Source organism: Ciconia boyciana, chromosome 4, assembly GCF_034638445.1.
Source record: "Ciconia boyciana chromosome 4, ASM3463844v1, whole genome shotgun sequence".
In the NCBI taxonomy this organism is placed as follows: domain Eukaryota; kingdom Metazoa; phylum Chordata; class Aves; order Ciconiiformes; family Ciconiidae; genus Ciconia; species Ciconia boyciana.
The window spans coordinates 41,493,573-41,520,453 of NC_132937.1; the positions used below are offsets into that span (position 1 = coordinate 41,493,573).

A 26,881-nucleotide genomic window follows, 5' to 3' on the forward strand; every position below is an offset into this window, starting at 1 on the left:
TCTGGCCATGAGTAGTGTTGTAACTGCCCCCTTTTGATCTGTGGGACAGTGGGAGGGGAGACATACTGCCTTATTTTGACCATGTGGTAGGTAGGTATCAAGTCTTAAGATCAAGCCTTGATAACGACAAGAATGAGAAACCACTTTATGACATGATTCATACATCCTAGGTTAGACTGCTATCTTAAGATGGGGTGAATCATGCATTTGCCTGTCTTTTCTTTGGCAATAGTGAGATGTTAGTGCATGATAATAGGTTAGATATTTAGCATTTTAGATGGCTATAATTAGAATAGAAGAATCCTTTGGGATACATAATAGGGTAGATATAAGTCTAATTTGTTAATTTTTGCCTGTTACAGCAATCCTTATGATGTGATCTTGTATCAACCCACCTACCATGCGTGTACCGTCTGACTCATGACGTGCACCATGGCAGTGTATGAGATCCTGCTTCAATACTTAGGAGCTAGGCAGTGGGAGAAGTACGAATCTGTACTTCTGCACATCTGGCACACCTCTGTACTGGAGAGGAAGTACTGGGTCATGTTATGACCTGGAACTAAGGTGTCTGTTGTTATAGTCGCACCTGAGACTGAGGAGATAGAGCTGTGGAGGAAGCCTGCTTTGGAAATGGCAAAGAGTTGGCATTTTGACATTACATTACATCTTCTGCAGTAAAGGGCTTGGTCCTTATAGATCCAACTATGACCCTTCAAAAATTGTTTTGTATCTTTAGCCTTGTTTTTTACTATTAGAGTTGTATCATTAACAAAAGTACTGTTTTATGAATGATACATATTACTAGACACTTGATACCTGATTTTTTTAAAAATGTTTCTTTTACAATTTAAGTAACCTTTCTCTTCCCCTGGGTGTGTTCTGTTTCTCTTGTGAAATAGTTGAGTTCCACATGCTGTACACTGATGAAACATGACCATTTTATGTTATGATCAAGTCTTACTTTATTTTTGTTCACAAAGGCTTCTGGAAAGTCAAGTCAATTCTTGCTGACTTCAGACCAGGTTGAGGGATTTCATGTATCTTAAGAACTGTTCCTCAGCAGCACTGATTTTTGACCTCTGCTTTCCTTCCTGTGTAGATCTTACTTTTGCCAAGAAAATGGATTCCCTAACCACTTTCCATAGTGCATGTTTGTACACCTCTTGTTGGAACTAGATCAAATATGCTGTGCTCTTCACTTAAAATATATTGATGTAAAGGAGGCTATGTCAGATAATAACTAATTGCCATAGCAACCCCATCATTGTTACAAGAAACAAGCTTGTGCTAGAAAGGAAGTGAAAAGCTGTGTCAGAGATATATCAGAACACAGTTTTAATTTTCAGTCCATACTCATATACTTTTTCTTTGACATCTTCAATTTTAAAATGGAAATTCTAGTTCATATACTTCTTCCCCATTTAAGTTTACTAACTACTGTATGCATGCTGGAGTGTAGAGCAGTTTTACATAATTTTTGTATTCCTTATGAAAAAATACAGCACTGTTGTTTGTGGACTTAGATATCTTAACTTCTGTAATAGACTGTTGTTGAGTTCTCCCTTGATATTTCCTGACTAGACCACATCGTATAAATATTAAAATAGATGTCTTTCCTGGCATTGAACAAACAGTTTCTGACTTGTGGAAAGAAACCTGTTCTTCCAATAAATAAGTTTGAATTTTGTTGAAGAAACCAGCAGTAGAGAATTCATGCCATGTATTTCTTATAGTTAGGTGTGTGTCCCCTGCGCCAAGACTCTTCTACTGCTGATGAGCCCTGCAAAAGCACTGAGACAACCTCTGAATTTTAAATCTAGGCACTGTTCTTTGCTTCTTAGTAGAGATGCTTTTCACTTTGTTTTCTTACCCACTGGACAATATATGTGAATCAGAAGATGAAAACTGGAAGTGTGCCCATCTAATTGGTTTCACATACCAGCTAGCACTGTGCAACCTCCTCCTCCACATTCTTCCAAATTCTTATATGGAGATGAGAGACCACTTCACACACAATAGCTTAAGTGTACATACAGAACGCTCCCTTTTCAGTGCTATATAAATTAAGATTCACATTAATCCAGAGATGTATCAACTGTAGACCAGAAACAGTTTTTACACATCACAGTAGAGCACAACTTTGATCTTTACAAGCAACTGAAAGTCAAGGCAGGGACAGAAAGGTCTGTAGTAATCATTGTTATGCTCCGGTGAGTGTAGCTCACCATTTCTTGTTAGCCTGTTTTTTCTTTTTTTAATATTGAAAGTGAAGAGATTGATGGAATTACCGATTTAATGGAAGGTTATGCGTTTAGAAGTGGTATAAGTACCACATGTACCAGTTCTCACAACAAAGTTGAAATTAAATGAAAATATCTCCTTCTAAGATTATTTGATTAAGAAGAAACTCCTGGTGTGTCATATTCTAGCAAAGTTGGATCAGATCTTGCCAGTTATGAGATGCAGTGCAGACGATTGTGCATCTTCTAGGATAGCAAGCCTATAAAAATGATAAAGCGAGAGAATACTCAGTTGCATATTTTTGCCAGTAGATTATATTCTTGGAAGCTTATTTGGATGAGGAAATAGGATAAGGAGATGAGGAAAGAGACTTTGGGGTTTTATTAGCTGGTATTGGCTGCAAATTTGCCTTTCTATGTTGGAAGAACAGTTTATGTTGCCATGATGCACTGTGGTTGTACATATTAAAAATATGTTAAATCTTATGTGATTTTTGGAGCAGCTATTCTAGAATGCCAGGAGACCTAATTTTTTAAGAGTTTTGCTGTGAGAATTTGGATTTGTACAGAGATCAGAATTCAGACCTCCAAGAAAACGCACTCTGTGATGGTCCTGATAAAACAGAGTTATTAGCGAAAGGAATATTCTCATTTTAATCCTGTTGGATCTAGACTCTGTGACACCTTATATGAGGAAGAGTGTGATACGGGCTATTGTCCTCCTGATCTTGCCAGAATCCCCTGAAGCCAAAGAGGTAGAGATTGATTTTATAGAAATAGCCATCTGTGACGGTCTGTATTGGGAAATTTCCCTGTGCTAGAGTATCTTTTATCTTATGGAGCGTGGCTGTAGGAAATATACCACGAGGTTAACTGCAACTAGCTGCCATAGTGTGAGGTAAAAAAGAACTTACCTATGCTGTGTGCTGAATTATGCATGGTAATGGACTAAGGCTGAATTTCATAAATGAGTTACTGTGACTCGACAAGTTACAACCCATCATGTGAACTGTGGTAAATTCTTGGCGTGCATGCTTCCTCGCCTGCAGCAAAGCAAGGTAATGCAATCTTGCTGTCTGTAACTTATTCTGATGTGATGCAGCCTTCCCACGTAGACCAGTGCTGCGCAAGTTAACCTTTCCCAGCAGTGGGTTTTCTTCTTGTCTGCTTTTAAGAGATGACTTCATGTGATCTAGCATGATAAGTAATCTTTTCTTGAGTTCCTAGGAATTAGGATATATTCAGCCTTTACCACACAAGTTGCCAGGAAATTATGAAGACTGTCTAGTTTCTCTGCTTACCAGCCTGGATATTATCTGCTGACCGTAGCAATGTAGGGCAATGTTTGTACAGTACAAAAGTTTATTAATTTCCCTCACTAGGGGTCATATAGCAAAGAAGCTCTTACTGTATTGGCCACCAATAAAAGAGCAGCCAGGCAGGGGCCTTGCTGTCCTATATGAGAAGACAGATAAGAACAGTAATGTGCACATGAAGATTGTAGAAAATAATTTTATTGAAAAAGCCAGCTGGAGACTGAAGAGCTCCAGAAAGATGTACAGGGTTTTGGATGACTTCTCCTTTGCAGGTGAAATAAAGGGAATGTCTGCATGGTACCAGGCAGCTTTGTGCAGTCATACAAGGATATTTATGAATGAGCTATCTTGGAAACTAGTTTTGATACCAGAAACAGTAGAGCATTTCTCTGTCTACACTCATCAGTCCAGATTAGCAAGACTGGTTGTTAATGCATTAAACTATGTACATGTTCTTTACAAGGACATCAAATCCAGGCTCAGGGAAGTAGTTTCAAAATTCTACCTCCAAACATTTAGCGTGTCTCAGGTAGCTGCTGCTATACAAAAGACACTAAAATATGATGGTGTGATCATCTGCACTGCTGTATGTAGTGCTGTATGTAGTGCACTGCTGTGTGTATACATGCAATTTTGCAAGGCTAGTTATTGTGGTAGCACTTCCAATTTCATACCTGTCTGCATCTTCCAATTTTATACTAGGTGGATGGTTTGAGTGTAATCCCTTTCACTTTTGCCAGCCATAGAACCTGTCTTGATAAACTTATTAAGTACTTTCACTTTATTTTGATTTAATTTTCAGCAGACCCCATTTTAACTGTTCTTACATATTGGTGTGTGTTACTGACATTAGATGTCATCTTTGCCTTATAGAAAATGTGAACTTTTGAAATGCAACAGCTCTTTCTTCTGGGTCTGAAGGAGGTTTTTTTTTATACTTACTGTATATTTGGCTCATTAAGTTGAGACTAATTATTTATTTTCTTCTTTAAATTGGTAGTCAGGCATGGGAAACAGTAACTGTAATTTTTAAATTAAATGGCTTTATTCATGAGCACTGGATATGGTCTTGAAAATGTTTTTTCACTCTGATAGAAGCTTGTATTCTGTTCTGCTCTTGTAGTCATCCTGCTCATCTCAAGAGAAGCTACACCAGTTACCATACCAACCAACACCTGATGAACTACATTTTTTATCTAAACATTTCTGTACCACTGAGAGCATTGCCAGTGATAACAGGTGCAGGACCACTGCAATGCGCCCTCGGTCCCGAAGTCTCAGGTGAGTTTGTCTATCTGTAAGTAGGGGTTGAATCTGAATTCACATATTCTGAAGCATCATGGGTTTGTACGCTGGGGGCATTCGTTATTTTTGAAATTAATGAAGTATAATACAAGAAGTATGCATCTGAGGCTGAATTACAAATAGCCCTTTTAAATTCTTGCTCCTGGTTTTGATCATGGCTTCCTTCAGTGGTTAACGTTGTAAGCTAGGCCTTAATGAAGGCAACTAACCCGTACGAACTGTCTTGATGAGCTAGTCATCATTGATCTGACTGTAGCACTGGTTCTCTTCCAGAGTTCAAACTGTTCACAAAAGAAAGTCTTTATTTGCAAAGCTAATTCAAAATGTACTTATATCCTATCTGGACTATCTTTATTGCGTTTCTTTCCAGGACTATCTGGAAAGAAACATGATAAAGAACAAACGGGCAGGCGAGGGGGTATGCATTCATTTATTTTCTTTAACTAAGATGAACTTCAGATTCTTGTTTCCGAAAGACTAGGCCTCTGCCTTTCATTTGCAGTGGCCATTTGTGTAAGGTGTGTTTTATCCAAGTTCAATTCTAAACTGTCAGAATAGTTTAGGTTTGGAAAATGCAGATGAATTTTATGGCTAAGTTTTCAAGAACTGGAAGGAAAAAAAAGGAAGTATTATATTTCTAATTGTCATATTGATCCTTTCAAAAGTTTAAAAATAGTTTCATGGGTATACGCATCTTAAGGATTGAGTTTTTTAGTGTAATATATTTTAACTCTGTTTTTTTATTATTTTATTTTAAAATCTGTGTAGACTATTGTGACAAATGTAGTTGCTACCTACATGAAACTGCTTAACAATTACTAAGAAAAAATCCCATTTCTTCATTAGAAGATTACACCTTGAAACTATATTGTATTTATTGCCACATCTTTAATTTTTTTCAATTTCTGTTATGCTTTTAACACATAAAAAATTAGAATCTTCCTTTTGAACTTGCAGAATGTGTACAAATGCTCCAGGGGAAAAAACAAGAGCCAAGCATTTTCAGAAAGGGGATTATGCTGTAAAAGTGTTGTGATTAAATTATGTACCTACCCTGTCGTCAGTGGATTTGCCTGTGGATGTCCATAACAGATTGTCCATATCAGATAAAGGGCCCACTGTTGTGGTACCCTGGGACAAATTTTAGTGTTCATTTTTGCCCTTTTAGAAAGCCAAAAGCCAGTTCTTCTGCTCATGCAAGAAACCCCTATGTACATGTACATATAGGAGTGACTTTATAGTCACTCCTAGAGGATAGCATCCCATTTGTGGGGTCTTTTTCCTACTCCGCATCTTTTAGACCAGGCTGAATGGGCCAGTGTCACCAACCCAGGAAAATCAGATGGAGATTTTTCAAATGAGTTTATAACGGACAATGAGGCTCATGATAGCAAAAAGCAGTTTTGTAGTTAGGCTGAGAACATGGGTACCTTTTATGGATTGTTTTCCTGCCAGCCCTGTGCTTTTCTTACAGGCACAGGGCCTCAACATTGATGGAACTCATGCCATATATATGCATTATTTGTAGGAAGTTGCTGCCTTTATCTGCCGGTCACATAGAAAATTGATTGGTTTGATTTTTTTTTAATGATCTGTTTAAAAAAAAAAGATTAAAAGATGACTCATTCTTCTCAACCTTTTCACTTGCAGCTAACAGAGTTCTTGGTCAGGTCTTGCTATTTTCATTGTACTTAACCTTCAAAGGGGCAGGTATAGCCATAATTAACAGTTAAATACATCTCTCTTGCCCTTCCAAGAAAAAGATGATGTTCACAAGTGTTGCAAAACTGCCTATATCCTGGAGTTACAAACTAAGAAAATAACGTAGTTAGCAGTTAGATGTCAAGCACATGAAATAATCTTTAGGTCCTGGTCAGAAATAGCAGAAAGGAACTAAGTGTATCACTGATGAGAGAACGTACCTTTCCAGTGAAGCCTATGTTGACTTTTTGTTGCGAATAAACTATGTAATATAGTAACTAATTGTACTTCATGCTGAGACAAGTTTAAAGGGATAATTTGCTTTGTTTGCAGCCCTGGACGATCTCCTGCCTGCTGTGACAATGAAATAATTATGATGAACCATGTCTACAAAGAAAGGTTCCCAAAGGTAATGAATTATATTTAAGATACCCAGTATCTAAATTGATAGGCTACATAGGTTCTAAGTAAGTGGTGTTTTTGTTATTGGAACTAATGATCCAGCCCTGTAATGGCTTTCATAAAGCATCACCAAGCTCTTATTACAAAGATAAAATCACAATAAAGAAAATCCCTGCTGAGAGCTGGACATTCATTTGGCAGAGCTGCTGAACTGGTTTTGAAATGAATCATTCTGGTGATATATTTTCCTGATTGGAAATGGACGGTACATTCGATTTCAATAGGTGGTGTGTACTTGGGGCAAATGTATATACTGAATTAGTAAATGTATATACTGAATTAGTAAATGTATATACTGAATTAGTAAATGTAAATACTGAATTAGTAAAACAAAAATAGTCTCTGTTGCCAAGTCTTGTGCAGGATCTACTGATATACCTGTAAATTCCTTCCTTTAGTGGCATTTATTCCTTTTCCCAAACACTCATTATATACTTATTTTAATTGTGAAGATCAGGACACAGTTATGGGGGTTTGACTATGAGATACCAAATGAGGACACATTGCTGTTGTGTCCAGAGGTCTGAGACACAAATGAGTTTCTAGGTGCAGATGTGTAGCTTGGAGCACTGCGCTCTCAGTTGCTCCTAGGATTTTGGTGGTCCCTGGAAAATAAAATAAGGTAAAGCTGATAGTGTTCCAAAAAGTGCCTAAAAAATAGAAGAAATTTCTTTGTATTTCTTCATAGAAGTATGAAGAGAGATTTGTCAGGATTTGCAGAGCAATTGAGCAGCAATCTGAAGCGTGGAATGACCCACTCATTTCAGTGTTTGAGATATGAACTAAGAGGTGTGGGATTACTTTTAATTTTAATAATAAAAATATCTTTAAGGTTCTTTTAAGCATCTGCAGTTTTGTGAGAACCAGACAGTTACTTCTGTAAAACAGACGCGTCTGGCAACCTGCAGACACATCCAGCAGGACCTGTGAGCCTGTGGTGCTTTAATCAGTCAATGTTCATTCAAACTCTGCCTAGTGAAATATTTTCATGGTATAACCTGTATGAAAGGAAGGAAGATATTCTGCTCTGTAGTATCTGCAGTTTTAGCAGAACAAAGTAGACCCCCATGAGTTTTCATTTTTTTATTATTTTGACTTGGACTTAAAGTTTTACAGTCATGGGTGTTCCTTTAGTTCTGTTTAGTGATCATCACAAGATTAGTGCACAGTTACTCACCAGTGGCAGACAAAGGGGAGGATCTGTGTAGTAGAACAGTAAGGCTGTTGTTTTTCTGGACTGGTAACGTGGGGAAACGTCACCTGTCACTTTGCCTTTCTGTTTGCTTGCTTTTTTGCTTCAGTCATTTCATGCATTCCAGCTAGGTAACTTCTTAGGCAGTACAGAAGTGTCACAGAATCAGAGATAAGCTTTGAGGCTGTTAGTTTCATGTAAAGCTGATTTAATGTATTGTGTATCTATTTGTTTATAGGCCACAGCTCAGATGGAAGAGAGGCTTCGGGACATTATAACAAATCATTCTCCAGAGAACGTCCTTCCCCTGGCAGATGGAGTGCTCAGTTTTACCCACCATCAGATCACAGAACTGGCTCGAGATTGTTTGGATAAATCCCACCAGGGCCTTATCACGTCACGATACTTCCTTGAATTACAACAGAAATTAGACAAATTGCTTCAGGAGGTATGAGTCATGAGACTACTGTTATGTTTGCTTGAAAAATTGTTTAAATCTCTTTGCCTAAGAGTTGTTGTCTTGAAATAATCCTGACTGTTCACTCAAATAATTGTCAAAGTGGTATTCATAGCAGTTTTAGTCTACATAATGACCACTAAAATGACTATAAGGCATCCTAGTGTACTAGTCTGGAATAGATGGGTTGTAAAGATTTGAGAAACAACAGCATTTTGTCATGCAGTGCAAGTTATAAATTGCTTACAGAAGTGTGTGCATAAGCCCTAAATGAGGAGGCTTGCTATTCCATTTACTGTGGATAAATGAGGAAACATACACACTTTCCACTTTATCAGCCCTACTAATTGCCTGCTGTTTTGAGAAAGGAGACTGCAACCCTTAGCTTTCCATTAGCTAGAGGTTATTTAATTATTTAAATATTTATAATATTTTTTTTAATAATTAAACTGTTTATTAACAGAAATAACGTAATTTCTAAAAGTGTTGAAACTTCCATAGAATTATCAGCTAAATGAATTAAGAAGAACTTAGAACTTTACAAAATAAATGCACTATGACATAAGTCACTGCAGTTTATGAATATATCATTTTTAAAACAATGAGTACAGCATGCAGTGTACTCATTTGTTTGTGTGGGATTTGATAGCACATTATGAGCCAAAGTTAATGTGGTAGACCAGCAGATTTGATATTGACTTGAAATTTTCCAGCTGGGATGTTAAGATACCATGCCTATCTTAATGTATGTCTTTTCTTCTGCTTTCTTTTGAATGCAGGAGCAGTTGCTAAAGGTTTTGGTTGAATTTTTTTTTTTCCTATGCTGCTTTTTTGTTAACTTCTATTCAGTAAATGGGTTTTCTGCAACTACTGTATTTTGAACTTTTTCTCTTCATAAAGCAATGCAAAACTTAAGACATCAATGATTTATTTGTGGATTATTGAAACCCTATTTTTTAAACAGAGAAAATACATAGAGATTGCTTACTAATCAAAAGGAAGTTTGAACTAGTGACCTTCTTGTGAAATACTAACATTTTTATGATGCCAAAGTGCAGGCAGGGTTGGCCAGTTAACTGGAGATATCTGACTATGAATTATGTTATGCTAGTGATAATGTCAGAATACAAGGAAACATGTCTAAGCTAAGATTCACTGAACCACTGTTAACACTGTTAATCACTGTTAACAATATATCCCTTTAAAATGGCTACACAGTAAGTAGAGTTTAGAGTACACATTTACTCATTCACTTAACATCCCTCCCAGACAAACCACTAAAAAAAGCACTTTAGCAAGTTATTCTCCAATCTGCATATAAAGCAGTGCGTTATTAAAAAAAACACCAAAACACTCATTTTGTCATGTTCTATGATACCAGTTCTTTATTATGTCAAAATTTCCTGTTCTGCAAAAACATAATACCTTAAAACATTCAAACTTAACTTTTAGTTAACTACATAATACCAGCTAATAGCATAATATGACAGTAAGAAAACTTTCTCTTTGCACAACTTGGGCACTCAGTTGTGCTTTGAGTTCATGTCATTAACTTGTTGTCAATTCCCAGCTGCGATGTTCAGTAGTGTCATGGTTTACCCCAGTCGACAACTAAGCACCACACAGGAGAGAATTGGGGGGGGAGGTGGGGGAGTAAAACCGATAGGTTGAGATAAAGACAGTTTAATAGGACAGCAGAGGGAGAGAAAACAGTAATGGTAAAAGAATATACAAAAGAAGTGATGCACAATGCTCACCACCCGCTGACTGATGCCCAGCCAGTCCCCGAGCAGTGATCGCTGCCCCCTGGCCAACTCCCCCACTTTATATGCTGAGCATGACAACATATGGTATGGAATATTCCTTTGGCCAGTTGGGGTCAGCTGTCTTGGCTGTGCCCCCTCCCAGCTCCTTGTGCGCCTGGCAGAGGATGGGAGGCTGGAAACTCCTTGACTAGTGTAAACATTAGTGAGCAACAACTAAAACATCAGTGTGTTATCAACATTATTCTCATACTAAAATCCAAAACACAGCACTATATTAGCTACTAGAAAGAAAATTAACTCTATCCCAGCTGAAACTATGATAAGTAGAAAGCTACATCTCCTACTGCTACTTGGCATGTTGCAATTACTTTGCGTAACTAGGGGAAGACTCCCTTGAGGTTTGAGCAGCTTGGTTCAACCAGCGTTTTTATAATTCTAAGGTCAAGTGGACCTGAATGCTTTCCTGCTTCATGTAGTGAGCCTTTTGTTCAGATATGTGCCTGAGTGTTCACAAAAGTGTACAAAGGTGCTTTAAATTTTGCTGGTGATTAAAATAGGAGGTGTTTTGTTTACAAAAGGTTTTTCTTTTTTCCTTCTTTAGACTTCACAGATTAGTTCTTCTCAGATATTTGGTGGTTTTTAAAATTGTAGTGCTTATATTGAGAGCAATATGTAGCTTCATATTTTCATAAGTTTTTTTAACTTCAAAAAATATAAGATATATATTATGAAAAGTACTTATTTGTCCGTATTAATCACTTTTAAAATGTTAGTTTCTTAATTCTCTTTGTGGTTTTGAATAGGCAAGAGATGATAAAAAACTTAAGACTACAGTTTCTACTATTCAGAACAAAAACACTGCTTTGATATTTGAGTGAAGGGCTACTAGTATATTTTAATCAGGAGGAGAATGTTATCGTTTCTTTGCATTTGTTAGCATCATTAAATTATATAATTTGTTCTTAGAGGGGAACATTTGAAAGAAATTTGAAATGCAGTTCAGACCATTGTGCAAATGTTATCAAACCCTCCAAAAGTATTTTTTCTGTATGTATTCTTTTATAGCATTTTCCACCCTTTGTAATGTTTGTAGAACTCAATTTTTCTTTGTCTTCCTTTCTACATGTGCCTTTATATGCAGCCTCTCTGCAAGTATAGTTTTTATATATATATATATATATATATATTTATATATATATATGTTTTTATATATATAAAATTGTCATTTTAGTATGACATGTGACCATAGGAAATAAGTATCAATTTGGCATGGACGTTGCTTTTGTTTATTAATATTACACAGGTCAGTTTTCATTTAATCCTAAAAGTCTTAATAAATTGAGACACAACTGTACACGTAGTGAGAAGTATGTTGTATTGAAATGTAGTCCCTTTTGCAAAACAGAAGGTAATAATATTGTGTAAGTTTAAAAAAAAATAGAAGTAGGTATTATGTCCATTGTAGGCACTTTTATTTTGTTGTTACAGTGTTAGAATTGTACAAATGGGATTACTTTGAAATTACAGCATTACAAGGTTGCTCAAATCCTTGTTACTTCTGCTGGCATCTTGAAATTGACGTGCTGTTTGTCTCAAGTACATGCTTCAAACCCTCAAAGGTGTCCAAATAACATGTATACTTTCCTGAGTAATGCATCAAATGCGGTTTGTTTTATTATCACTTTATTTTTATCTTTTAGGCTCAAGAGCGATCAGAGAGTGGAGAAATGGCATTTATTAAGCAGCTTGTCCGAAAAATCCTGATAGTTATTGCTCGTCCTGCTCGCTTACTGGAATGCCTGGTAAGGTCATGCTTACTATAAGTAGGTTTTTTACTTGTTAGTGTAGGAAGGTTTCTGGCTTAGTATTCAAGGCCTGTTACAATTGTTTTTTGAAACATGTCAAACAATGGGGTAGGGTTTCATTGTTGGTGGGATCCCTTCTACTTTTATTTCAGGAACATGGGACTGGCAGGGACCTCCTGCAGTTGTGTTTGGTTCCCTGCTATTGCAAATACTATATTATAGAATCCCTTTCATCAGCTGAGGAAGCGCCATCAAAACCAGTTGGGTTTTTCTGTTGTTTTGTTAGACTTTGCTGTTCCTTGAGAAGACTGTTCTGGAATCATAATTGCCTGGTGGTTTTCCCGTTGTTGTTGTTGTTCTTCTTGCAAGTTTCATAATTTTGTTTCACTCAACAGCTGCCAGAGCTATAAGCAGCTTGCAGTCAGCTCTGCAGTACCTGATCTGGGGGCAGCAGCAGCAGAGAGATTAGGGTATCTGGATGTACAGATAGTCAGAGTTATACTGGGGACCAGAAGGAGCAGAAGAGTTAACTTGTTTATGCATGAGCATAGCACTGACATTGCCAGACGGGGATAGCTTGTGTGAGGCCATATTCGCGTGTTTCTGCTTTGCCTGCCCGTGCTGTGGGAGCTGGGATGGCTCAGGTGTGGGAAGTTGCTCCCACACACAGCCAATGTGCTTCAGTTGTTCAGTGGAACTAATAAACCCTTGCAGAACACAGTGTACTCAGGAGATTGGCGTAGACACCCAAATACCATGTAAGAGCCAGCCTGAACCCAACAGGCCTGGCAGGCAGCCTGAGCTGACTTTGTTGAGCCACTGTGCTTGCCAATACCAGGATCACAGTGTTGATGCTGCATACATCTATTTGAGGCTGGCACGACTTACGTGGGAGCCACTAACCCGCTGCTAGACTCAAGCTATGCCTGAAAGTGTCATAACTGCATTTGCATGCCACTGAATCTGAGCTAGTAAGTCTTTCCAACCTGATTTTGGTTCTGTGCTATGTCTCTTCATCTGTGGCACAGTTAATCCACAACCTGGCTTGTTCAGCCACAGGCATTTTGAGAGCTGCCTCTGTTTTGTTTTGGAAACACCATGTCTCAGTGTTCCCAGTTGCAGTTTGTTCATGATTTGCAGTTCAGAAGGAATCTAAAATAAGGTATGTGTTCTGAATCAGCATGAAAGAGATGTTTAAGAAAAAAAAAAAAGGCAGGCTTTAGAGAAGAGAATGCCTCAGCATGTCCTGCCTCTGCCATTGAATCCAAACTTGTGTTATTCATTCGCCCCGAACCCTGAAATGCTCATTTCATATCTCGTGTGATCTTCCCTGCTCCATTGCCAGGGTTCACATAATCTTTGTCCACCTCTTCACCCAATTTCTCGTACAATGTCTTGTTTTCCCTCTGGTCTGTGTCATTCTCTATCATCACACATCAAAAAATGCCCCTAAATACATCCTGTGGGCTGACAGACCGAGGCTTCTTTATGATGCTTTGTCCTTCCCTTCCATGCTTGCTGGCTCTCTCCCGCTTACCTGTGCCCCCAGCATCATCATTGTCTTTCAGCTTTTTAATTCAGGTTCTCCCTTGGTTGACCTATTTACCCATTAGTTCATTCTCCCTAAATGCTAGGTTTTATAGCTAGCTAGTCCAACTCTCCATTCACTTAGTTCCCAGTTTCTGCCCCTGGGATTTTTATCCTAGGCTACTTGGTCTGCCTTATCATGCTTCAAGCAGAGCTGTTGTGCATCCTGTATCCCTCCTTTTTCTGGGCCTGCTGATGTGAGTGGAAGGACAGAGTTGCAAGGCCAGGAGATGACTCTGTCTCTTAGTTGAGAGTTTCAGAGCAGCAATTGCAGAGAAAGCCAGCACATCTTCCTTAGAGTGTTCTTAATTCAGACGGGGTCTTCAGGAGATTTAAAATCAAATGTTAACAGCTCTGCACAGTATGTTTCTACAGAGGCAGGTAGCTTGAACAAATTTAGGCACACTGTCACAAAGCAATACATTTCTCATGCAAGAAGGTGTTAAGCCTACTCCGTAAACGTCACTGGAATCATGTAATCTTACAGAAACAATATTGTTGTTTTTCTGTAGCGTCCCTCTGGAAACTTTTGAATAATATTGGCTGGTATTTTAGAATGTCTGTCTGAAATAGATACTAGGTATGGAAAACTTCAGCCTCTGCAAGAAAGTTCATAGCATTGTGGGAAATAAATCCAGCACTTTTGTCATGAGAAGTTTCAGATACCATGCAGTAATGCTGTCAGTTTTCTCATGGTGATCTTGGCTCAGGTGTTCATGGTATGCAAATTCCTGTTTTTATTCACTTGATAATCATATGAATAAAGCTTTTGCAGTTTCGTATGTGCCAAGAGCTACTGCCAAATATTGAAAGAATTTTCTCCATTTGTACATGGAAAATGAAACAGAGTTGGAATAAAGATCAGAAAATAAATTTGTTGCTTCTAATTATTTTCATGTGTGTATGTGTATATGTGTGTGTATATTTAGATAGATATATACAAAAACACACACACATAGTCATATGATTAAAAGTATCTGTTTTGAAATTACCTTGACTTACTAGCAAGTGGAGGAGAAGCTGTGTATCTGCCACTGCAGCAGGTAAGGAGATGATGATGTTTTCATGGTGAAGGTAGATAGGAGGTCTTGGCACACATCATCATGTTGTTGTGTTCTTCAGTGCCAAGGAGTAACTTATAAGAAATACAGCTGGGGACAGCATGTCAGATGAGGAGAGTAAGGCTAAAACAGCATGTAGTGCTTAGTTACTCTATTCAGATTTTTAGGCAGTTATGCAGCACCCTGAGACTTTGAGCTAAATAAGAGAGTTTGAGCAGTTCATGGGTTTGTGGTAAATCCCTTGGAGTAGGCTGGAGATGATGAAAATTGTTTCATGACAAATGAAAAACTAAGATTGTTTCCACAAGACTGAAAATTCCAAAGACATTTCATTTCAGACGCACTGCAACTCCTCCTGGTAGCCGCAGCAGTTTGGATGCTTCCGAAATGAAATGTGATAACCTAATTTCTCAAGCTTCCAGGTTGGGATGTTGAGTTCTTCCAGGTTGGGATGTTGAGTTCCCAAGTCCTGGGTAGCCTGAGGAGCTAGGACAGGAGCCTTGTGACCCAGCACGCAGACTAAAGCCCCATGGAGTTATGGCAGGCCATGAAACAACTGTCAGGGAAGCTAACTAGCTCAGCAGTCTGCCTGGCTTCTGCAGATATTTTTGACAGAACTGACTTACTCCAGCAAAAAGTCTGTTTTGTTACCTCAGTGTTTCATGACTCTGACCTGCTCTCACTCTATTAAGCATTGCACCTGTTGTGATCTATGGTTGGCATGAATGTCTTGAAGAATGTAATGGCTATGTAAGTGATGTTTTGGTATGAATTCATACTGGTAGATAGAGATGGTCTATTTTAAAAAAAACCCAAACCTTTTAATAAACTTCCTTGTTCCTTTCAATGCTTTCCTATTTTTATAATCTACGAAGGTAGTAAAATAAATGTATTTCCGAGGGATGTGGGGGATAGGCAGGGTTTTGAGTTTCTATTTTTTTGTTCCTCTTTGAGGCTTGCCTTTTAGGCATGGTATAAATGGTAGTTGTAATACAGTTGGTTCCCGAAGGAGGTTGTTTTATTTCTAGATTTGGAACAATTCAATCAATGAAGTTCAAATGTTGTTTTCAGCAACTGATGATTTTGGCTTCATTCTAAAGTTAGTGGTTTATTATATTGTATTTTCCATAAAATGTAGTGCATATATATTGATTGAAAATACTTCAAAATTTTGTTTAGAATTAAAAGGGGAGAGCAATATATTTACATAGTTTCTTTATTTCAGCAGTGGATTTTTATATGTAAGCAGCTGCAGGGAGATAGTCTTCTCCATGTGAAATCTTATTGCTGCTGGTTATAGATCATTTCACTCTGAATATTATGGGAAGTTTTGAGGGCAAAGAACTTACTATGCTTATAAAGTAGTGCTTTGAAATAATGGTGTGAAATTTCATTGCTTACAGCATGTTACATTGTATAAGAATCATAATAGAGTAATAGACTACTAGTAATAGAATAAAGAGGTATTGTTTTTAATAAGGGAAATGTCAAATATTTGCAATAGAAGCAGCAAAGGAAGTTTTTATGTTAGGCTTTAAGACTTCAGTTTCTACAGAGAGAATGATGGTGATTATTTTTCTTCTAGGAATTTGATCCTGAAGAATTTTACTATCTTTTGGAAGCAGCTGAAGGCCATGCTAAAGAGGGGCAGGGCATTAAAACAGACATCCCTCGATACATTATTAGCCAGCTGGGCTTAAATAAAGATCCTCTGGAAGGTAAGTGCATCTCCTGGTCCAGCTATAGGCTCCTAGATTCTTCTTTCTCAATTTGTTTAATCTTTTTGATAATCTCTGCATACCTGAAAAGGGTCAAAGTAAAGATGGTAGCAGAAGAATTCACTAACCCTCACAATTCTCTCACAAGCTCAAAGGCATTTAAAAGGCCATCTGAGATTTTTGTGTTGTGAATATCATTCACAAATACACTGTGTCAGTGATACTTGTCATCTTCTTCCAACCTGGCAATGCAACTTTCTTATTTCAGCTCTAGCTGAAATTTACTAGTATAATTTGATGGCAACTGTTGTGCAACCATAGGTATTAATGAAACGGGGCTGAGCTGTTATTTGCACTTCATTGCCCCTAGGGTCCCACATCTTAGAGTCCCTGAGAAGAATATCTCCAGTTCCTATTAAAACTGCAAAGATTTATTTTTCTGGGTAATTTATGTGTCCACGTTGAGGACTTTTGTAGGAACAACTTGGGTTCCAATGGAGGTATTGTCAGTGGAGAATTTTTATTTGCCTGATGCTTCTTTTAAGGACAGTGTTGGGAAAACTAAAATTACTTCTGTCTCCTAACCAGACCATCTTCTCTTCCATCCTGAGACCAGGTTCTATCACTGGTGACAAATGGAAATTGGTTCATTGTGTTCAGTGCTAGTCCTGCAGTTTGGAAGAAATTGGCAGAAATGCCATAATGGAAAATTAGTCTTGCTAGTGCCATTTAGCTTGTCTTCTGTGTTATGACCAAGGACAAGGGGGATCTCTAGGAGAGGACTTGATAACAAAATAATAGAAAAAAACTATTTTTTTTAACCAGTTCTTATGATGCAAGATCACATTTCCTTGAATCAAAGGAGTAGTATATTGTGTGTTAAAACAAAACTTTTCTTTTTTCAACTTCAGCAGCTTGTGAAGTTCAGCACTGCCAGATTTGTCAGGAATTTGGTTAGATCTAATTCAATTAGACTGGATATTGTTATAGATGATGATCATGTTATGTTAATAGATTTAAAGAAAATCAAGCCTATTATTATTCTGCTTCCTATCTTCACAGAAGAGCTTCCTCATTCAAATTTAGTATTCTTTTTATCTGAGATATAGATTAAAGCAGCTTTGATGCTTCTTGCTTGGATTTGGAGTGCAGCAAGGATGCCAGACAAATTGGGAAAATATATATAAATATTGTTTTCCATGTGGTACTGGAAAAAATCAAGAAGTAGCTTAATTCTCTGCAAGATAGAGGTGTCTGCTGGATTTGGAGATCTGTTGGTCTGGCCTCAACTGACAATTCATAAATTCTGCACTGATCAAGTATGCAAGGTTTAATTTGGAGTGTGGGTTGAGGGTTTAGTATTATTGACTCTGGTTCTGCCACTTGAACCTTATTTTACTGTTTGACTCTTTCTGGCCGCTTGGATAAGAGTGTTCCTCAGTATGAGTCAACAATCTAACACTACCTAAGTTTAATGATGTCTTTGAATTTTTTTAAACAGTTTATTGTGAGAGAGGTCTAGAGACAAATGCTATATACAAATAAGGGATACTATTTTCTCAGACTAAATATTTATTTTATGTGAGTGTACTTCATCTAGGACACATCTTAAAATTATATTTCCTAAATTGAATATTAATGAATAATATAAATTTTGAAGCATTACAGGATAATTGAAATGTGTTTTTTTTCTGAGGGAAAAAATGGTCTATGTGGTTTGTCAGTAAATACTGAGGGGTGTATGATGTATGTATTACTAATCTTTGGTTCAACTGGAAATTTGGGCAATTGAATTATTTTGTGTATCATTTTAAAGGTTAATGTGTATGTAAATTTGTGATCAAATAATTCAGGCCATCTGATTCGTATTAATGCTTTCCTGCTTCCCTACAAAAAGTGATATTTATAAGCAGTATAAATCACTGTGCAATGACTTCTTAAATGATCTGGTTTTGGTTTTAAATTGGTGCCTCAATACACAAGGACATTTCCTAAGCAAAAATAAAAGAATGACACTATGGGTTTATGCCCTGGAATTAATCGTTTACAAAGAGAATTATTTGGAAACACTGTATTCATTGCTATAAAAAAATACTATGTGAAGATCATCCTACTAAGAGAGCTTTAAATTCCTTGTATGCAAAAATAGAAAATATTTAGAAATATTTAAATAGTAGAACAACCAAATCTTTCAAAACAAACAAACCCCACCTCAGTAACACCACTTACCCTGAAACACAGACTTCTATTTTCAACTAAGCTGTTAAATTATGTCTGCAATGTTCAAAATGTTCATGCAAAGGGTTTTACTTCCTCTGCAGAGAAAAGCAACCTACTTCTTTAGACCTTCTCTACTTACCTCCTTTGTTTGCTGCCATAGCTGTAGCGTCCTTTCTTTGAGTGAAATGATGCATGCGTTACTTGGAGATAACGCTAGATAAATTTATACTGTACTGAAACCAGTACCACAACAGATTCATCACTTAGCAGAGACTGGTGGCTGCATTTCTGAAGAGTTCCCCAGGGAGGAATTTTTCCCCATGGTTTTTAAATTACCATCTTTACCTTTTTGAATCATGAGTCTTCAGAAATGGTTTAAATCAATGAAAGAAAAAGGGCAGATGTTTAATGGTATTTAAATGAGTTTTAAAAATCTCTTCAGGCATTGCAAAATGGTTCCATAGCTCCCTGTTTCGAAAGCTGACTCTTGGTTCCATTCCATTACTACCTACTGCTTGAAAAGAATACATATTTCTCAGATAATGGTTATTTTGCAAAAGTTCTGTTTAAAAATGGCTCATTTTAATTTGCTATTTACGAAAATAATTTCGACTGAGAAGGTTGTCAAAGTATAGTACTCTAACTTGCTTGGTTCTCACCTGTGGAATAAAGGTTTCATCAACACTTTTGTTATAAAAACCCCGCGTTCACAAAACAGTGACTTTTGCCAGGGAAATCCACTCCAGTTTCAAGTTTGGCCTATATTGTTTTAGCTTAGGATCTGGTTTTGTTTTTCTTTTCTTTAAGATTTCTTTGTTCTCAGTGGAGATATTTTTCACTGTTTATTGACTTAATATTCAGAATTTTTGGAATGTTTTTAGCTTCTCTAACACTTTAAAAATCTGTTTGTTTTTTGAAGTGACATTTTCGTTACTTCTGATTCTTACACTTTACAAATGTTGTGTTTTGCATAGTGATTACAAATGAGAGTTACTCCTTAAATCTTTAGCTGTTCCAACAGAAAATTATCTGTGTGGTTAATTTGCTCTTAATGATTACAGTAAGTGTTGTGCAGAATTTAACTTTTAATAGTCACTTATTATATAGAAAAATCCAGTTTAGATATTCTGTTTGAATATTCAATTATTTTTTCATATTCATAAATTCAGTTAACAGTCCTGAGATGATAATGCACCTCACAAATTTCAGGTGGTCTTATCTCTGATCCCCAGCACATAATTATGATAAAATGTGTATCTTTGGGTATGTGGAGTATATAATTAACTATGTATATGATTAAAGTAATACTAAGCATCCCAGGGTCTTTTACCTACCAGCTGTCCTGTTTAGCTTTTGTAATGCAGATGAATTCTTAGTTACTGGGCCCCTGAAGAACAAGATAGGCTTAGGACCTCTGCAGCATAGGTTGTCTCTGGCAGGGACAACCAGGTCAAGTTGTAGACTCCCAAGATCTTAGTTTCCCAGAGAAGTCACCTGTATTAGTGACTCCATAAATTACAGGCTTCCAAGAAAATGGCTTTTAGCTTATTCTGTTAGGCACATCAGCATTTCTGTGTAGAAGATGCAAACCATTTGGAGTCCATCTCTGTCTGAGCTAGAAGCTTTTTGCTCTAACTGTGAAGGAGCCCAACAAGGATGGGGCCTACTATTGACCCCTCAGGGGCCGAGATCCGGGAGTTTTAGCAGATTAGTGCTGTCTTTCCCTTAATGCTCAGATCACACATGGACCTCAGAATTCCCACGTTTCAGCAGTGATAGCAATATCACTCTTCATTGCTTCATGGCTGTTTGAATTCTTCAGTGGCAGATTACATAGGCAGTGAATAGCAGGTCTTCATTTTCCAGGTGGAATTTTTTTGTACATGCTTGGACATGCCCTAAAAGTTATTTAACAAGTACTACAGATAGGACAGCATGTTTATTAGGTATTCCAGAAAAGTGTCACTTTTCAGGTTTTCTGTGCTTCATTTAGTTTTGCATTTGCTATAGTTTAAAATGAAGTTTCTAATCTTTGTTTCCAGAAATAGCTCAGCTAGCTAACTGTGACAGTGGGACAGCAGAAACTCTGGAAGTGGATGAATCAATAAATGTAAGTTTTCCTGTTATGTTGCTTCTTTTGATGAATCTGAGCAAGGAAAAATAAATGTGTTGTGTTTCCCCTGGCCCTGCCCTGTTGTGTTTTCTCCTGGTATGTGTAAACAGATTGAATAGAACAGTGGTTAATTCTCAGACTAACGCCATGGTGCTCAGCAGAGAAGGCTTGCAAAAAATACTAGAACAAAACTTTCTACCTGTTTTCCTAGATGTTGCTGTATCTTTAGCTTCCACAAAGTCAGTGTTCACCATAGGGCAATTGTTTTACCACAAAATCCACCACTGTTTCCTTCATTTCTGTTTAATTAATGTATTTATTTTTCTTCTAGAAGGACTTTTAAACCATTTCATAAAAAATAAAGTATTTTAAACAGATTTTAAAACAGTCCATTTACACAGGCAGCTAATGATCAAATTGTGAGACTGAACAGATCTAGTGACGAGACGAGGAAGAAATGAGCAAGTTAGCAAATAGCCTGGATTCAGAAAGTTAGTTCGCAATCTGGAAGATTGTGCATTGTTCTTCCGAATCTGTGTTCGAAGATGTTTGCCTACAATAATGAGTATCTTACAGTAGTACTTTGTCAGATGCTCGTTCAGGTTGGCAAGAGAAAAACGAGTTGGAGGAGTTGGTCGGACTGAATATTGTTGGCTTAAATGCTCTCAGTTTAAATTCTTATTTTTAAAAGTTGGTTCTTATACCTTGGATTTCAATCAACAGAGTAGATGGAGTTGTAACAATTTAGCGTCGATTTTCAGTGCAAGTGGGTAGAACAAGGCAGTGCAATTTTGGGGGATGCATAGGTAATTCAGTGGTACTTTACAGGTATTTACAAATGTTAGTAGAGTTTAAAATACAGGCATGGGGTATCTGTTAAACTACTTCTGCTATGCTACAGAAAAGACATCATCCTCTGGTAGATGTCGTGTTATCTAGAGATAATTTCTGACTTTCTGGCAAAATGCCACCTATAAAGGCTGCCAGAGCTGCGACATAAAGGGTGTTTCTTTTTCTGCTGCTTTTGTTCGTCTGCATTTAAAATACTGTATTAGACCTGAACAGTATTGAGGGGAAGGATACTGACAAATTGGAGAAAAGACAGAAGGAATAACTAGAAGACTTAAGGGAAGTGCAGAAGCGCTTAGGGGATTCTGAGGTGCAAACTAGCTTAGCAATAGCTAAGAAATTGCAATTGTAAAGTTATTTGTGTTGTGCAAATGTTGAAGAAATACAGGAATGATAATGCAGTGTGATAAAGGAACATAAGTAGGGGAGGTGATCAAATGAAATCAGCAAAGAAAAATATAGGGTGAGTATTTGGAAACATTTTCTCAAAGTGTAGCCATGGAATAAACACACATGGGAAGTGACGGGAAGCATAACTTAAAAGTAAAGTACAGGACCATTCGAACTCATAATAAATATGCACTTAGGAAGAATCCTGTACTGGCAGGCAAGTGGACTAAACAATTTAATAAATTGTCTCTCTGCTCCTGTGTAGTTCATTATATTAACAGATTTACTAATCTTCTCGCACTGAATTTTCTTTAGCAAACATTTAATTGAAAATGTTCCAACCAGGTCCACTTTCAACCTTAACTATTACCTAACTGCCTGGATAGGGATCGTAGAACTTCTTGGAGATTTGGAAAACGTCTTGAAAAGGATCTTGTGGGTTTGGAATACTGAATTTGGGGTCCTGTGCCCTCATCATCCCCCCTGCACCCCAATTCTAATTCACACTCACATCTTCAAGATTAATTGAAAATTAAAGCTAGAAAAAAGGTTGGTGCAGTACTCAGAACAACTCCATTTTGAAAATGTTCTGCATACAAGTAGGTGAAAGTGACCTCTGTAATGGTAGAATTACTGCATTTTTATCTTCCATATTTTTCTCTTTCATTTTGTGTCTTCTCACAGTCTATGCTAAGTTATATCACAGTCTATCCTAACATTAGTTTGAAATCTTGTCGTGGTTTAGCCCCAGCCGGGAAATAAGCACCATGCAGCCGCTCGCTCACTCCCCCCTGGTGGGGTGGGAGAGAGAATCAGAAGAGTAAAAGTGAGAAAACTCGTGGGTTGAGATAAAGACAGTTTAATAGGGAAAGCAAAAGCTGCGCACGCAAGCAAAGCAAAGCAAGGAATTAATTCACTCCTTCCCATGGGCAGGCAGGTATTCAGCCATCTCCAGGAAAGCAGGGCTCCATCACGCGTAGTGGTTACTTGGGAAGACAAACGCCATCACTCTGAATGTCCCCCCTTCCTTCTTCTTCCCCAGCTTTATATACTGAGCATGACGTCATGTGGTATGGAATAGCCCTTTGGTCAGTTTGGATCAACCATCCTGGCTGTGCCCCCTCCCAGCTTCTTGTGCACCTGGCAGAGCACGGGAAGCTGAAAAGTCCTTGGCTAGTGCAGCAACAACTAAAACATCTCTGTATTATCAACACTGTTTTCATCCCAAATCCAAAACATAGCCCCATACCAGCCACTATAAAGAAAATTAACTCTATCTCAGCTGAAACCAGGACAATCTGCAAAAGTTTATTTGAATGAACGAGAGCTCATCTACATTTTGTTACTACCAGCCTGTACTACCAGAGTCAGATTTACTAAAATGGGAAGGCAATGGCCAACGAGTGCCTGGTGGGATTCACACAAGTCTGTAACTCCGGATAGGAATTGCCAGTAATTCCTTTACCAGAAGCCTTCGTGCCTGTCTGCTGTAACCTGTGCATGTAGATAAGTGGACAGATAGCTGCAGTGTAACAGATACCTTTTTGATGAAAAAGCAGCTTTGCTTCAGGAGTCCCTTTGGTCCCTCTCTGTGCTAGCTGTGTGGCTAACTGGCCAGAGCTTTTAGCTGGTTCATCAGGGTGTGACAGCCTGGTGATAATTGGTTTTTCCCTGATTTTGAAAAAAGTACTGTATTAACTTTGTTCCTTCTCCTCTTTTACTTTGAAGAGCTCTAATACTTCACTGAAGCTGCAGAGGAAACCTCGGGAAAGTGATTTTGAAACAATTAAACTGATTAGTAATGGAGCTTATGGGTGAGTAATCCATGAGTGCAACAGCTCTTTTGCATTTTATTTTTGCTTAACTTCCCATTATTTCTTATTGCAATGATGTTTATGTGAGGGATTTTGTTTGCAGTGCTGCTGTTTTCATTCTGCTTTCCTGTTTTGTTGCTAATATTTGAAGTTCACAAGAAAAACTTTTTGGAAAACCTGCTAGGCAATAATGAATTACTGTGTGCTGCAGTAAATTAAAATACTGAATATTACATCACAAAGATTTTTCAGAAGTAGGTATCATGTAATGCTAAAGATGAAACCTGAATAAATCAAAAGGCAGTTTTAAAGCCACCTTTATTAATACTGGAAACAGCCTGTGTTTATGCAGATGTGAAACAGAATAAAACTGCATCTGTAGGAAGACAGATTATTAAAAATGAGTGCTTGCTTGGCCTAAAATATTGGTGAAGTAGAAAAAAATTTCCTTAAGTAGGGCAGCACTGTTTTGTTGCTTCTCCATGGACACTATTCTATCCTCAAATTTTACCAGTTAGCTTTTAAGGAATTGCTGTTACTTGGTTAGTTTCTGGGTACTTGGAAAGTGCACAGTTACCACAGTAAGCATACCACAGCTTTTACTCCCCAGCGGTATGTGAGTCATCTGGAGATACCCTAGAAGACCAAGAGAAAATTACGCTAGCCTGGGCCTTAACACGAAATGCTTTCTGGAGGTACTGTGCAGGGATTGTGTCTATCAGCAGGCAGAAGCCTGTCTTCAGTCACCTTTTCTGATCAGGTACTATCTATTAAGACCCTTGATTGGCTCCTCCTCTGTGCTGAAATATATCAAGACTGGAAATGTTGGTCTATTTAACCTGCAGCACCAGGAGGGTTGTATTGGTTCAAAAAAGAGGGGTTTCTGTCTTGAGGTGAGGAGTCCGTTGCCAGATGAGACCATGTCACAGCCCTGCAGTGGAGAGGGCTGTGCTGCTCTCCAGCACAGACCCTGTTAGTCTGGCTCTACTCTGCACTACCTCTACTTAAGGTAGGAAGCAGCAGCAACCTGGTAGAACTGAGCATTCTTTGAAGAGACTTAGGACATAGAAGAGAAAGCATCTGCAATCCACCCACTGGAGCTTTGCATGCCATTTTAGTGCCCTGAGGCTGATGGGCACAGTAATATTCTCTGATTATGATCAGTTAAGGGTAACCCTGAGCTCTGGGACAGAAGGCATTTAGTGCTGCCTAGTATTGTTGGTCATGATAGCTTGTGTGGAGGCTGTTACTTGTGACCAGACCTGCTTACGTAGCTTAGCAAAAAGCCTGAAGGGAATAGCATAATTTGCATTAAAGTTATGTAAATATCCAAATACAGCTTCTCATTACTTACTGTATGCCAGTTTCTCCCAGTTACCCCAGGACTTCAAAAGCCTTTCTTCCAGCAGTTAGCAGGAGCTGCTGCTCCCCTCCCTGGCTGCATCCTTTTCTCCTTGTCTTGGCGGATGCTTAGTCCCCTCCATTCCTCCTTTCATCTCGTACCCAATTTCCTCTTTGTCTTACTAGAGGAGGATAAGAAGAACTGTGTGGGGTCAGTCCCCATCAGAGAAACAGGTGTCTGAGTCACTAGACCTGCTCAGTTTTAGGATGCTGAGGGATGGGGAGAGAAGGGAGCAGCTGCAGAAGGGCATGCTGCAACCAGCAGCATGAGGCTGGCCACCTAAAGTCAGAGGTTCCACAGTAGACCTGTGGCTCTTGCTCCATAGGTGTTACAGTGAGAAGGAGCCTTGATGAGCCATTAAGAAATATAGACTGGAGACAACTGTCCGTTTGAAACCAGAGACAAGTAAGGATCTGAAAAGCTGGAAAAGAAAGGATGAAAAGCTATGGTTTTCTATGGTACATACAATGTAGGCATGTAGGATTTTTTTTTTTTCCCCTCATGTTTGTGGCAGGGAAAATCAATACTTCTGAAACACCTTTTTAATGCCAATAATATGTGAAATTGGCAATATAAATGTTGTAAAAATTGGGTGAGACCCTGACAAATTTGTGAGGAAAAGGAGAGCTGATAGAGGGGTGAACAGCTTGGAGTGTATCCGGATTCTGCATGAATCATTATTGTCTTTAGCAAATGTTAAAACAAAGGTAGGCTGACAGGTTATACTGTGGTAGTGTTAGAAGTGGAAATTGAAAATCTCATCAGTTTAGTAGAGTGCTATTACTTCCATCCTTAAGCAAACAATAACAAAGTAGATTTTGTTGGTTTGGATTTTTGTTTTAAATGGTTACTTCTTAGAAGAAAAATCAAGAACAAGACAGAAAGCAAAGGTACAGCCCCTTACTCATTAACGTAGAGGGAAAGGAACACACTTATTGTGAGAAAATAAACTTTTAAAAGTATTTACTCACTTTTAAAAGTTATTTTAGCACCTAGTGACTTTGCCCCAACTACTGTATGTTGAAGAAGCTTGTGCTCCTAAATTCTCTAAATATCACTTTTTAAAAACTATCTGTGTGCTTGAAGATCTCCAGTGTGGAATGTCAGATAAGTGGGACTGTAATATTGACAGACCATTTTTTGATCTTTAAGTGTTTTTTCTGTTGGCACCAATATGTTTGGTCGTTAATTTATTCAAAAGTTATGGTCAAGTTTAAAGGGGAGCACATCACGATAACCTAAATGCTCTTTAACCCATTTACAAAACGGAGTGTAGTAAAGCAATAATACCTGTTCCATCTGTGAACAGAAAGCAGTAAACTGCCCCATAGGCGTTTATTTACAAGTATAAGGAGCTGAAATAAAAGTTATTGTTGTTATGCTACAAGGATTTTTTTTTTCCTTCCATGTTTTTCCAGGCCATTAATTTTTTGAAATAACCTAAATATGTGTGAATTCTGCCTGTGCTTCATTGATTTAT

The 26,881-nt window shown here is 37.9% G+C and overlaps 1 protein-coding gene across 5 annotated transcripts in view; it reads left to right on the top strand.

Annotated features, from left to right (window-relative positions):
* The window catches only part of MAST4 (microtubule associated serine/threonine kinase family member 4), a 306,287-nt gene that overhangs the window by 242,907 nt on the left and 36,499 nt on the right, over positions 1-26,881 (top strand). For all 5 annotated transcript variants that reach the window (XM_072858736.1, XM_072858737.1, XM_072858739.1 and 2 more), the window contains 7 exons: positions 4,683-4,840; positions 6,899-6,974; positions 8,458-8,667; positions 12,143-12,244; positions 16,481-16,613; positions 20,876-20,943; positions 23,914-23,999. In XM_072858736.1, coding sequence (XP_072714837.1) covers positions 4,683-4,840; positions 6,899-6,974; positions 8,458-8,667; positions 12,143-12,244; positions 16,481-16,613; positions 20,876-20,943; positions 23,914-23,999 — 833 coding nt within the window. The remainder of the gene's footprint in view (positions 1-4,682; positions 4,841-6,898; positions 6,975-8,457; positions 8,668-12,142; positions 12,245-16,480; positions 16,614-20,875; positions 20,944-23,913; positions 24,000-26,881) is intronic.